The sequence below is a fragment of the Cucurbita pepo genome, chromosome 1, assembly GCF_057944985.1.
Source record: "Cucurbita pepo subsp. pepo isolate OVF chromosome 1, ASM5794498v1, whole genome shotgun sequence".
NCBI classification, from domain to species: domain Eukaryota; kingdom Viridiplantae; phylum Streptophyta; class Magnoliopsida; order Cucurbitales; family Cucurbitaceae; genus Cucurbita; species Cucurbita pepo.
The window spans coordinates 10,789,546-10,801,558 of record NC_141798.1 but is presented as its reverse complement, the minus strand read 5'-3'; the positions used below and the strand labels follow the sequence as shown (position 1 = coordinate 10,801,558).

The 12,013-nt window shown below is 34.9% G+C and overlaps 1 protein-coding gene across 1 annotated transcript; it reads right to left on the bottom strand.

Annotated features, from left to right (window-relative positions):
* Window positions 1-847: 847 nt before the first annotated feature.
* Window positions 848-1,772, bottom strand: LOC147794700 (transcription factor DYT1-like). The gene is made up of 3 exons (XM_087116996.1): window positions 1,483-1,772; window positions 1,041-1,394; window positions 848-919 (listed from the first exon to the last, which is right to left on the bottom strand). The coding sequence occupies exons 1-3, from the start codon at window positions 1,681-1,683 to the stop codon at window positions 848-850; spliced, it is 627 nt and encodes a 208-aa protein (XP_086973122.1). The 5' UTR covers window positions 1,684-1,772.
* Between the last annotated feature and the right edge of the window lie 10,241 nt (window positions 1,773-12,013).

Below are 12,013 nucleotides of genomic sequence, written 5' to 3'. Positions count from 1 at the left end.
AGAGATAAGGAAAGATTTTTAGAATATTATGAGATAGCTAAAAAGTCAGTCGTACTCTGGTGTAGAGTGGTCTTGATATATTAGAAAGAAAAAATGAATCACATTATACTATTGAAACATATTCATATAGGAGTATGAGGACGATTATATGGATATGAAGTCTAGTTAGTTTGGGAACAATTCCTAATTGTGAATAGGAATTCTCCACTACTCAATCTCAAATTATAGTTTCCTAAGTTTAAAGGAATATCTTGAAGTCTCATACTAGAGTTTACCTCCATAAATGCCTATAAAACTTTGAATATGATCATAATACATTATTCAAACTAAACCTAAATAACTTCAAATTATCTCATAACCTTCCATCTTTGTTGTTCTCAAATTTAGTTTCAGACAGTGCCAAAGAGAAGAGGTTTTCTACCTTTCACTATTCCCAAAGCTCAAACTCATTCAAAGGCCCTCATGGCATTAACAAATCAATTTGTGTCAAGCGTACAATGTTGAACTTTCATACACTTTTTTTTATCGTTTTTGGAGTTTTTGGATAATTTAGACCTAGAGATCTCCCATTCTTTAAGAAGGTTTTTAAATCAAATCCTAAGAAGAGTTTCTGGTTCTCAAATGGCCACAAGATACACATCATCTATGCAACAAACAAGTGATTCAACTAATAGAAGACAATTAAAAATTAATCCAAAATGCTATTATAGAAGACAATTCTTGTATGGAAAATAATTAGTGGGTTTTAATAGGCTAAGAACCATGGAAAAAAAAAATGCTAAACTATTGTGTTGAATATATGTGTATACTAAATTATATTAAAAGTTGCTGAATGAGTATCAATATCTCAAATGCATGCATTAACGATACCCAGCAACAAGTCCTCAGTTTGCTGCGCTGTTGATGAACAAAAAATTCCCTATTCAATGAAATATCCAAATCATAATTAGTCCTTCCACCCAAACCACCATATAAATTAAGAACACAAAGATTTTAAAATTTGTAAAATTTAAGAATTGTTGTTGCAAGCAAGCACTTACATTGATAAGGGTGGTCACAAGAACAGCTCCTTGTACGGTTGTGACACTAGTGTCAGTGAGCTCAAACCCTACAGAATTCATGGCTTGAATTAATTTAGTGAATGCGCCTTTCCGCTTCTCGAAAAGTATTTTAATCCATAGTTTGTGTTCGTCGATTTGAGAAACGCTCACGTCTGCTTGAATATAACTTTTATTCGATTGCGTCGGGGTTGTACTATCTGTCGGTACTGTTGGCCATGGAGTTTTTTCAGCTGAGCCTTCCAATTCCACAAGCTGGTCTTTTAGAATATTAACCCTCTTCTGCAGCTGCTTGATGTACGTTATAGCATCCTCGATAATCGTCGCTTTATTCATCTATATTTACGAGACAACAAAACAAAATGGTTATGAAACGATGCGTAACGAATGAATTGAATTAAAGAGGAGAGTTGTGGGATGTTGCATTTGTGATGATTGGAACGGTGGCGCGAAGTAATAGTAGCCTATCGCTTAGCTTCTGCCTCCGTCGTCTCTCTGCATGGAGGTTTTTCGATTTGTATTCGATGGATTCGTCGGTGGGTCGGCGTCGGTTTGTTATCGATCTTGTATCGGCTTGTTCTTCGAAGGCGCGTAAGTCGTCGGATCCAGAGGAAGCATAAGCCATGTTGATGGTGTCTAGAATGAAGATGAAGATGTTAGGTATGGAAGGACAGTCCACATTTGAATGAGACAGAATCTTGGTGGTTAGAATGTTATGATGGGCGCGATTTTCATTTCATGTTGGTGAAGAGACAGGCGCGGGGTAAATGGGAAAACAGTTTTGTGGACAGAATATTTTGGTTCTATTACAAATGCATGATTCAAGTACTCTTCTTTTCAACACATTTTAGCATAACTTTTACATATTTTTCAAATTTTGACAATACTACATGTACATAACCACTCCAATAATTTCTTTTTTACAATATTATAACACTCGGGATTAAAAAAAAAAAAAAAACGAGCAGAGTTCGCTTCTAATTTAAGAACTGACCCAATGAAACTGAACCAACCAAATTCAATTGGTACGAATTGTTTGGTTTTAGTTTATAATTTAGTATTTCTTGTTGCGCAAAAGTTTCTATGATTTCCAAACGACTTGATCTTTGTTTGTATCCATGGTGATTACGCATATGGTTTGTGAAGGTGTTCCCATAGTATATAAAAGAGAAAGAGGTCTTTTAAAACCGACTCTAGTATATACATAGGTTTTGAGCTCTTTATTAAGGTGTTTAGTTAAGGACAACTCTATGTGTACGGATAATTAGAGATTTCTCTGCTATATGATCTATAGTTACTCGAGAAAGTTGTCCGTGGATTTGCTATGTTATGTATATGGGAATGTACTCGTGCATATTACGACTAGAAATATGTTCTATATATTTTGAGATTGCTTGAAGCATATTAAGGCCAAATATTGTTTTATTGTGCGTGTCAAGATTACTCTTTGTCAGCATGATAAGAGATTTAAATACGAGTTTAGTGATAGCTTTTACTGACAAATGATAGTTTAGTGTAACAGTTGAGCTCGACACGTACAAATTTTTCGATTTTTCCTTTTAAAATTCAAACGTGAGGGCTTTAGAGGACATTACCTTTCAGATCTGACATGTTTTGAGTGCTTTTTGGATGAGAATCTCTAACAAAAGTTGCTCAAAATTCTTTAAAACATTTCAAAGGGACTTCAAAGTGCCTGAGAAATTCATTTAAACCACAATATTAACAAAAATGGAAACTTAAAGATAAATTGTGAAGAAAGAGTTTGGAATTGGTATCTCACATGTTTGTGATCTACCGGGTAAGTTATAGGAGTCTAAAGTTGGAGAAATCTTGTTTTGTCATCGGAGCAAACCCAAGAGATATTGTTATTGGTTACAACGATCCAGACGCTATTAGGTCACACCTCCTCACACCTCTTTCACCAAAATTCTTTCTTATACTTCACTTAAACTAGAGGGATGATCCTGAGAAGACGTCTGGGCGTGGCTGAGACGAATTTTGAGTTTCTTTTCTCGGTCTGCAACTCAACTTAGAACGTGTTTTTCCCCTTTATTGAACTGCTCGACTTAAGTTGTATTAGGGTCTCGACTCCTTCATTAAAAAAAAAAAAAAAATCCATTTAGTCCCTTTAAACTATTGGAATCATTAATTGTCGTAAGCAAGAATTTGAGTTTCTTCCCCAAATCTTACCTGATATTGAATTTATTCGATTACACACGTTCCTTAGGTCGTCTCTCTTTACGACCTTCTTTGAAAATTATCCTTAAGTACGTAGAAATTGATTGGGATAGGTCTCGTCTGGTGAATATGTTTATAGCCTCGGATTGGATTTCGAGCACTCCCTTGAGCTTCCTTCAATAGTGGACAGAGTTGGGGGAATAAGATAGGGGCATTATTTAAGCTTCCTTCACAAAACTTATGGGTAATCTTCCTTAGAACATGTAGGAACAAGTTTGAAAAGGAAAAATGGACGGTAGTTTCTAAATTTGAGGTTAATCCGAGAACAAGATACTCAAAATCTAAATGCTCGAAACTCTCGATTGAGGTCTCGATTGAACTTGTTTCATGCTCCTATAGTTGCCTTTGCTCCATAATTTATAGATCAATGATCCACCGTCATTGAAACGTCCCGAATCGCCACAATTTAATTCTTGAGTTTTATGGAACATTCGCCAACATTATCTATTTCAACGAGGGTCTTATTGACCTTAGTTTTGAATTCTAGCCGTCGAATTTGATGAGTTGTAAATGTTCTAGATCATATTCAATTTTGTAGGAGATCCAACTAGCAGGATTTGAGTATCTAAGAATTTTGTGCAGATGATCACAGTAGATAATCTAATTATCTAATTTTGGCATAGAGTCATTTTCGTAATTATCCATTCTTTTCGTGGTATTTTGGTAAATTACAATTTTTTATTATTTAAATATTATTTTCTTGAAAAATCGAGAATTTTCTGAAAATTTCTACCACCCTTGACCGTTTTCCCTTCTTCACCATCTTAAAAATCTCACTCAAGAAAATATTAAAAATCAGATAAGTTTGATAAAAATTAGAAAATTCCATTTTCTCATTTTCTTTTCCAATTTTTCTTATTTCTTTGTTTTCCAAACCTCATACCAACTAATGAACTATAAGCTACATTTTTTTAGAAGTGTTTAAGCTCTCGGTGCTACAAATGTTATTTTTGACTGAGCAATTCGACGAGTAAGGAAATCCTTGACGAAGAAAAATTTGCTATGTTGGGAGAAGAAAAACATAAAAGCTGAAGAAAATAAAGGAAGAGTACGTAAGTTTTTGAATTTGTTGATGAAAACGCAAATGTTTCTTATTTAATTTGTCAATTTAAAACATATTACATTCCAAAATTAGAAATCTTGTGCATAAATTTGGCCAAATGGACAGCTAAAATACTATCTTACATAATACATACAGGGTTAATTCAAATACCTTAAAAAAAATCAACTAACTCAGTTTGGAAACGTGGGAATAAACTAAATAAAGAAAAAAACCATACTTTTTTATCTAACAATAAATTCTCCCTGCTTTTAAAAACTTTGGTCGCTCGTCCTGAAACAAGTTAGGTACAAGATTCTTATATCTTCCTCTCTTTTCTAAGTGGCTTCCTCTACTTTATGGTTGTCCCATAGGACCTTAACAAGAGCTATCTCGTTGTTCCTCAACCTTTTTACCTCCTTGTCTAGTATTTGCACGGGGTCTTCCTTATATGTTAGTTCCTCTATTAGGGAAAGCATGTCATGAGCCAACACGTGCAAATGATCTGGGATGTACTTTGGTAGCATGGTTACGTGAAATATGTTATGTACCACTGACAAGTTTGGGGATAGCGCGAGTCTATAGGCTATTGGTCCAATCCTTTTTAGTATTTCGAAAGGTCCGATAAATCTTGGACTCAGTTTCCAAACCTGAGCACCTCTCTCATTGGAGCCACCTTTAGGAATACATGGTCTCCTACTTTGAACTCTAATGCCTTGCGTCGTAAGTCTGCGTAACTTTTTTGTCGGCTTTGTGTGGATCGTATTCTAGCTTTGATCTTTCGGACCGCAACATTAGTGATTTGTACCCGCTCTGGCTCCAATAGTTTTCGTTTCCCCACTTCTTCCCAAAAGATGGGAGATCGACATCTTCATCCATAGAGTGCCTCGTATGGGATTATTTGTATGATGGCTTGGTAACTATTGTTATAAACGAATTCCATGAGGTGTAGATACTGTTAGGAAAACACGAAAACATGACTCTCCACAATTGTATGATATTGTCCACTTTGAGCATAAGCTCTCATGGCTTTGCTTTGGGCTTCCCCTAAAGGCCTCATATTAATTGAGATAGTATCCTCACTTATACGACTCACTCCCAATAATCCTCAACAATCCCTCCCCTCGAACAAAGTACACTATAAGCCTCCCCTGAAGCTTATGGAGCTCTTGAATAGCCTCCCCTTAATCGAGGCTCGACTCCTTTCTCTGGTGCCCTCGAACAAAGTACACCCTTTGTTTGACACTTTAGTCACTTTTGACTACACCTTCGAGGCTCACAATTCTTTGTTCGATATTTGAGGATTCTATTGACATGACTAAGTTTAGGGCATGGCTCTGATACCATGTTAGGAAAACACGAAAACACAAAAATACGACTCTCCACAATGGTATGATATTGTCCACTTTGAACATAAGCTCTCATGGCTTTGCTTTGGGCTTCCTCTAAAGGCCTCATACCAATGGAGATAATATTCCTCACTGATAAGACTCACTCCCAATAATCCTCAACAAATACTTATCCCAACTTCCTGCGAAGTACATTACACATGCCCTTAGCATGTCTTCCAATATTTGGTTAAGTCTTTTTGTCTTATCATATGTTTGTGGGTGGAAGGTTACACTGTATTTTAGTTGTGTACTCAGTGCTTTCTGAAGACTCTTCTAGAAGCGAGATGTAAACCGGCATCTCGATCTGACACTATTGACATTAGAATATCGTGTAATTGCACTATTTGCTCCATATAGAGTTGGGCCCACTTATCCACTATGTAGGTTGTCTTCCCTTGAATGAAATGAAGGGACTTTGTTAATTGATCAATGGTGACCCATATAACGGTAAAACCCTTCTTGGTCTTGGCTCTCCTACGATGAAATCTATGGTGATGTCCTCCCACTTCCATTGGGGAACACTTGGGGGTTGTAGGGGCCCTGGCAGCTATTGTTTTGGTGCCTTGATTTGTTGGCAGGTCAAGCATCGACTTACGTACTCTGCTATGTCTCGTTTCATTCCTCGTCACCAATAGCAGGTTCTTAAGCCTTGGTACATTTTGGTGCTTCCAGGATGGATGGAAAATGGTGAGTCGCGAGCTTCTATAGGTAATTCCTTTATTGGTCCTTCATCTTTAGGTACGCATAACCGCCCCTCCATAAGAGACCCTTATCAATAGGCATGGAGAATCCTCCTGGGCGATCAAAATCTCGTTGTTGCAAGATTTTGCTGAAGTAATGGTCCTTTTCTTGAGTATTGATTATATGCCTTCTTAATGTGGGTTGGACTGTTAGCTGAGAAAATCTTGCAGTTAATCCTTTGACTATGACTTCGATGCCGACTCCAATCATCGCCTCCTGGAGTTTCCTTTTTCCTGTGATTAGTGCTGAGGAGTGGGCCGTTTTTCGACTTAAGGCATCACCTACGACTTTGGCCTTCCTGGGTGGTATAGGATCTCTATATCATAGTCATTCACAAGTTCTAACCACCTCCTTTGTCTCATATTGAGCTTCTTTTGTGTGAACAAGTATTTTAGGCTCTTGTGGCTCCTATACTCTTGTATCTTTTCTCCATAAACATAGTGTCACCACATTTTGAGGGCGAACACTATGGCTGGTACTTTCAGGTCGTGTGTGGGTTAATTGTGTTCGTAGTCCTTTAGTTGGTGAGAGGCATACGCTATCACTCATCCGTTTTGCATTAACACACATCCCAAGCCTCTCCCTGAAGCATAAATGTATATAACAAAGTTTTCCAAGTTGTCTGGCAGTGCAAGGACCAGAGCTGATACCAACTTATCCTCGAGTTCTACGAAGCTCTTTTTGCATGCCGATGTCTAGGAAAATGTCTTACCATTCTTGGTGTGTTGTGTTAAAAGTTCTAATATTTTGGAGAAGTCCTTTATAACTCTTCGGTAATATCCTACCAGCCCTAGAAAATTTCTGACTTTTGTGACCATGTTCAGTCGGGGCAATTTCAATACTATTTCTACTTTAGTTGGGTCTATGAATATTCCTTCCTTTGTTACAACATGCCAAAGGAAGGTCACCTCTCAGAGTTAAAATTCATACTCATAAAACTTAGATGAGTTCGCAATTTTGTCAATACCATCCTGAAATGGGACTCGTGCTCTACCTCTATCTTAGAGTAGATAAGAATGTCGTCTATGAAGACAATTACGAATGTGTCTAGGAAGTCCTTGAATATCCAATTCATCAAGTTCATGAAGGTTGTAGGGGCATTAGTTAGTCCGAAAGACATCACCAGGAACTCGTAGTGACCATACCTTGTTCTGAAGGCTGTCTTAGGTATGCCTTCCTCCTTGATTATTAGCGGGTGATATCCTGACCTTAAATGTACCTTGGAAAATACTAAAGCCCCTTGGAGTTGATCGAAGAGATCGTCGATCCTTGGGAGTGGGTACTTGTTCTTTATCGTAACCTTATTGAGCTCCCTATAGTCTATGCACAATCTTAAGAACCCATCTTTATTTTGATGAAGAGTACTGGAGCTCCCCGTGAGGAGATACTTGGTCTTATGAATCCTTTGTCTAGTAGCTCTTGTAATTGTTTTTTGAGTTCCTTGAACTTGGTTAGGGCCATCCTATAAGGATCCTTGGAGATTGGTCAAGTTCTTGGTTCCAATTCAATCCCCAAGTCTACCGGGTAGGCCTGGGAGTTCTCTGGAAAGACATCCTGAAAATCCTTTACTATCGGTACAAAGGACATATCGATGTTTACCTTATTGGTCTCAGTGAAGCTGGCTAGGAATGCCCATGCCCAGTGCTTGATTAGCTTCCTTGCTTTCATGGCCCTTGTACTTAACCAAACGAGAGTGAAAACACTTCCTTCGCCCAGTAGTCAATATAGGAATGATTTTCTGCTAGCCAATCCATCCCCACAATAACATCAAAGTCTGTCATGTCTAAGTTACCTCCCAAGTGTTTTGGTGGATTACAGAATCTCTCCACCTTTTACTTCCTTCCTTCACAAAACATATGGATAATCTTCTTTGGAACATGTAGGAACAAGTTTGAAGGAAAGGTGGACGGTAGCTTTCGAATTTGAGGTTAATCCGAGAACACGATAACCAAAATCTAAACGCTCGTAACTCTCAATTAAGCTTTCGATTGTACTCGTTTCATGCTCTTATTAGTTGTCCCTACTCTATAATGTATAGATGAATGATCCACAGCCATTGAAACATCCAGAATGGCTATAATTTTATTCTTGAGTTTTATGAATTATTAGCTGGAATTATCTACTTTGACCCGGGCCTTATTGACCTTTATATTGAATTCTAGCGGTTGGATTTGATGAGCCATGAGTATTCTAAATCACATCCAATTTTGGAGGAGATCCAACCACTGAGATTTGAGTTTTGAAACATTCTGTGAGATTATCACGGTGGATAATCTAATTATCCATTATTTTAAGGGTATTTTGGGAAGTTGTAATTTTTTTATTATTTAAATATTATTTTCTTGAAAAATCAAGAATTTTCACAAAATTTCTTCACCCGTTCTGGACACTTTTCCCTTCCTTAGCATCATGAAAATTTCAGTCGATAAAAATCCAAGAAGTTTGATAAAAAAAAATTAGAAAATTTCATTTTTTTTATTTTCTTTTCCAAATTTTCTTGTTTCTTTGTTTTCCAAACCTAAACCAACTTATAAGAACTATAAACTATCTCTATTGAGAAGCCTGGAGTTACAAATTCTTCCCTACTTTTAAAAACTTTGTTTTTTAAAGTGCTAGTCTTCAAACTAGTTGGGTACAAGATTTTCATCTCTTCTTCTCTTTCACAAGTGGCTTCCACTATTTTAGGGTTGTTCCATAGACCTTAACAAAGACTATCTCCTTGTTCCTCAACCTCTTGACCTCCCTGTCTAATATTTGCACCCTGTCTAATATTTGCATGGGTCTTTTTTATATGTTAGATCCTCTTTCAGGGAAAGCATGTCATGAGCCAGCACGTGCGAAGGATCTAAGGTGTACATCCGTAGCATGGATACGTAAATATATGTTATGTACCGTAGATATGTTTGTGTGTGTTTGAAATACATGAAATAGTTATGTAACGCAGACAAGATCTGGGGTGTACGCCCAACAACAAAGGAGCTCAGGAGGTGTGTAAACTGACTGGTGGATCCATACTCACACGTGTGGATCGTGTGTAGAACATTAAATACACGTCCAATTAACGTGTTTAGAATAGCCGACTAAGAAATATAGACTGGTTTGAACAGTCACACTCATGATTGTGTGTGTTTGCATCTAACCCCAATAGTGGGGTCAATTACTCAGTATTTCTTAAAATACTCAAACCGGTGTTGACTTGGCATTCCTGTGTTGGCTTTTTGACCCTTTATCTCAAATTAATTAATTTTAATTAATTAATTAATTAATTAATTGACGTTTTGATGATAACAAACCAACATTCAATTATTAACAATTATTTAGTATTTTGAATTGTCCACAGTGTAAGGTTGGGAACAACGATTTCAACGCCTTTTTTGGTCCACTCAAATCAGAGCTAAAACGAAGAAGTTTAAGTCGAAACAAGATACCCGATGTGATGATGTGATGACAAAATTGACATCATGGACCATTCAAAGTATGACACTTATAACTTTGGATGGAATTTTCAATTACTTTTAAATTGAAATAAAATTATTTGAATTATAAAAATAAACCTTACTAACGTTATTTTCATTAATATTTTTTATTATATTATTACATTAAAAAAAATATATATATATATATATATATATATATATATATATATATATATATATATATAAATAAATAAATAAATAAATAAATGAACACGTGGTCTACATAATTTCACGATAAATTTAAAAATAAAATAAAATTATTTTTTGTGGTCCGTTCACTTTTTAGTGGTTAGTATTGATTTCTATTTTTAGGACCGGATCACTATTTAAACTCATATCTTCTTCATATTTTTTTAGAACACCACACACGATTTCTATGGTTTCTTCAATCTAAATTTTTCAGTCTCCATTCTTGGTCACTCTTAAACTTCCAAGTTTATTTTTCTTATTATTGAGAGAGGTTTAGGTTTATTGTAGTGTGAGGAAAAATTTTTGGATCAAATTGTCTGAGAAAAGATTGAGTTTGCTTGGAACTCTAAAAAAGGTGTAGTGGTTGGGGAGTTATAATTCTTTCCTATTTAATTTCGTGAGTCTTATTAAGATTAATTGCATCTTAAGTTTTTTTTTTTTTTTTCATTGTTATTTCTTGAACTAGTTTATTGATTTAATTATCATATTCATTATTTTAAAATTTTGATAATTAGAAAAATTAATCACTTTAAATAATTTTATTGTTAAAACCATTGTTAAAACTCTATTCTCCTCTGGTTGCCATATCAATCAAACAATTGGTATCAAAGCATATAAACTTTATTTTTAGAGATTATGGCAAACCTACCGTTAAAAACCCTAAGCTCCTTATTTATTATCTTTTTTTATATGAACTTTATTTTTAGAGTTTATTATTATTTTTTTTTATATAAACTTTATTTTTATAGCGGTTACTTTTATAGATTTTTTTGATATAAACTTTATTTTTAGAGCTTATGGCAAACCTACTGTTAGGTCCTTTTTTTTTATATAAATTTTATTATTAGAGTGAGGATTTCCTTATTTTGATGGAACAAACTATAGTATTGGAAAGTTAGAGTGAGGATTTCCTTAGTTTGATGGAACAAATTATAGTATTGGAGAGTTAGAGTGAAGATTTATTTGCAGTTGGTTGATTATCAATTATGGTTGAATGTTAGTATATAGTATTGTATATAGTATTGGAAAGTTAGAATGAGAATTTATCTGTTGGTTCATTCTCAATTATGGTTGAATGTTAGTAAACGCCCTTATATTCTAATAAAAGTTGTTAATAGTGAATTTGATGAGCAAAAAATGTTCTTTTAATTAGTGCTATAAATTGTCTTTATTGTATTCTAATAATGATGAATTTAATAGAATATCTATGTGTTGTTTAGATATTAGCATGTTAAAAAGAAACAAAAATTAGCATGTTAGCTCATAATAAAATGGATGCAAATGAATCTTGCTCCAAATGAATCTCTAAGTGATGAAAAAGTAAATTTTTGCTCCAAATGAATCTCTAAGTGATGAAAAAGTAAATTTTTGCTCCAAATGAATCTCTAAGTGATGAAAAAGTAAATTTTTGCTTCATGGCTCATAGTGACAAAAAGGATGAAGTCATGGCTCAGGGTAACAACGAGGATGAAGAAGACAAGGTAATTCTTGAATCTCCTTCTTGTGATGAATTATTTAAGAAGATAACTTGATTTAGAAAAAGTTCAAAGTATGTTGTGCTCCAAAAGAAATATAAGGCTCCAATAATTAAAAATAAGTCTTTATTACAAAGAAAATGATCATAATTTTGTAAAATTGGATATACCTGTGAAAAGCATGTATTTGATTGTGATGAGAAAAATGCATTAATTGATAAAGTTAAATTTCTTGAGAATGATTGTGGTGAAAAATTAAATTGTTCAGAAAAAATAAATTAAATACTATGCAAGAACCGGTAAGGCAAGTTAACTATAGGAAGAGTCTATCAAAAAGTCAAAAAATTAGATAAAAGGAAGAGTCTATCAAAAAGTCATAGGTGATAAAAAATTAGATAAAATAATT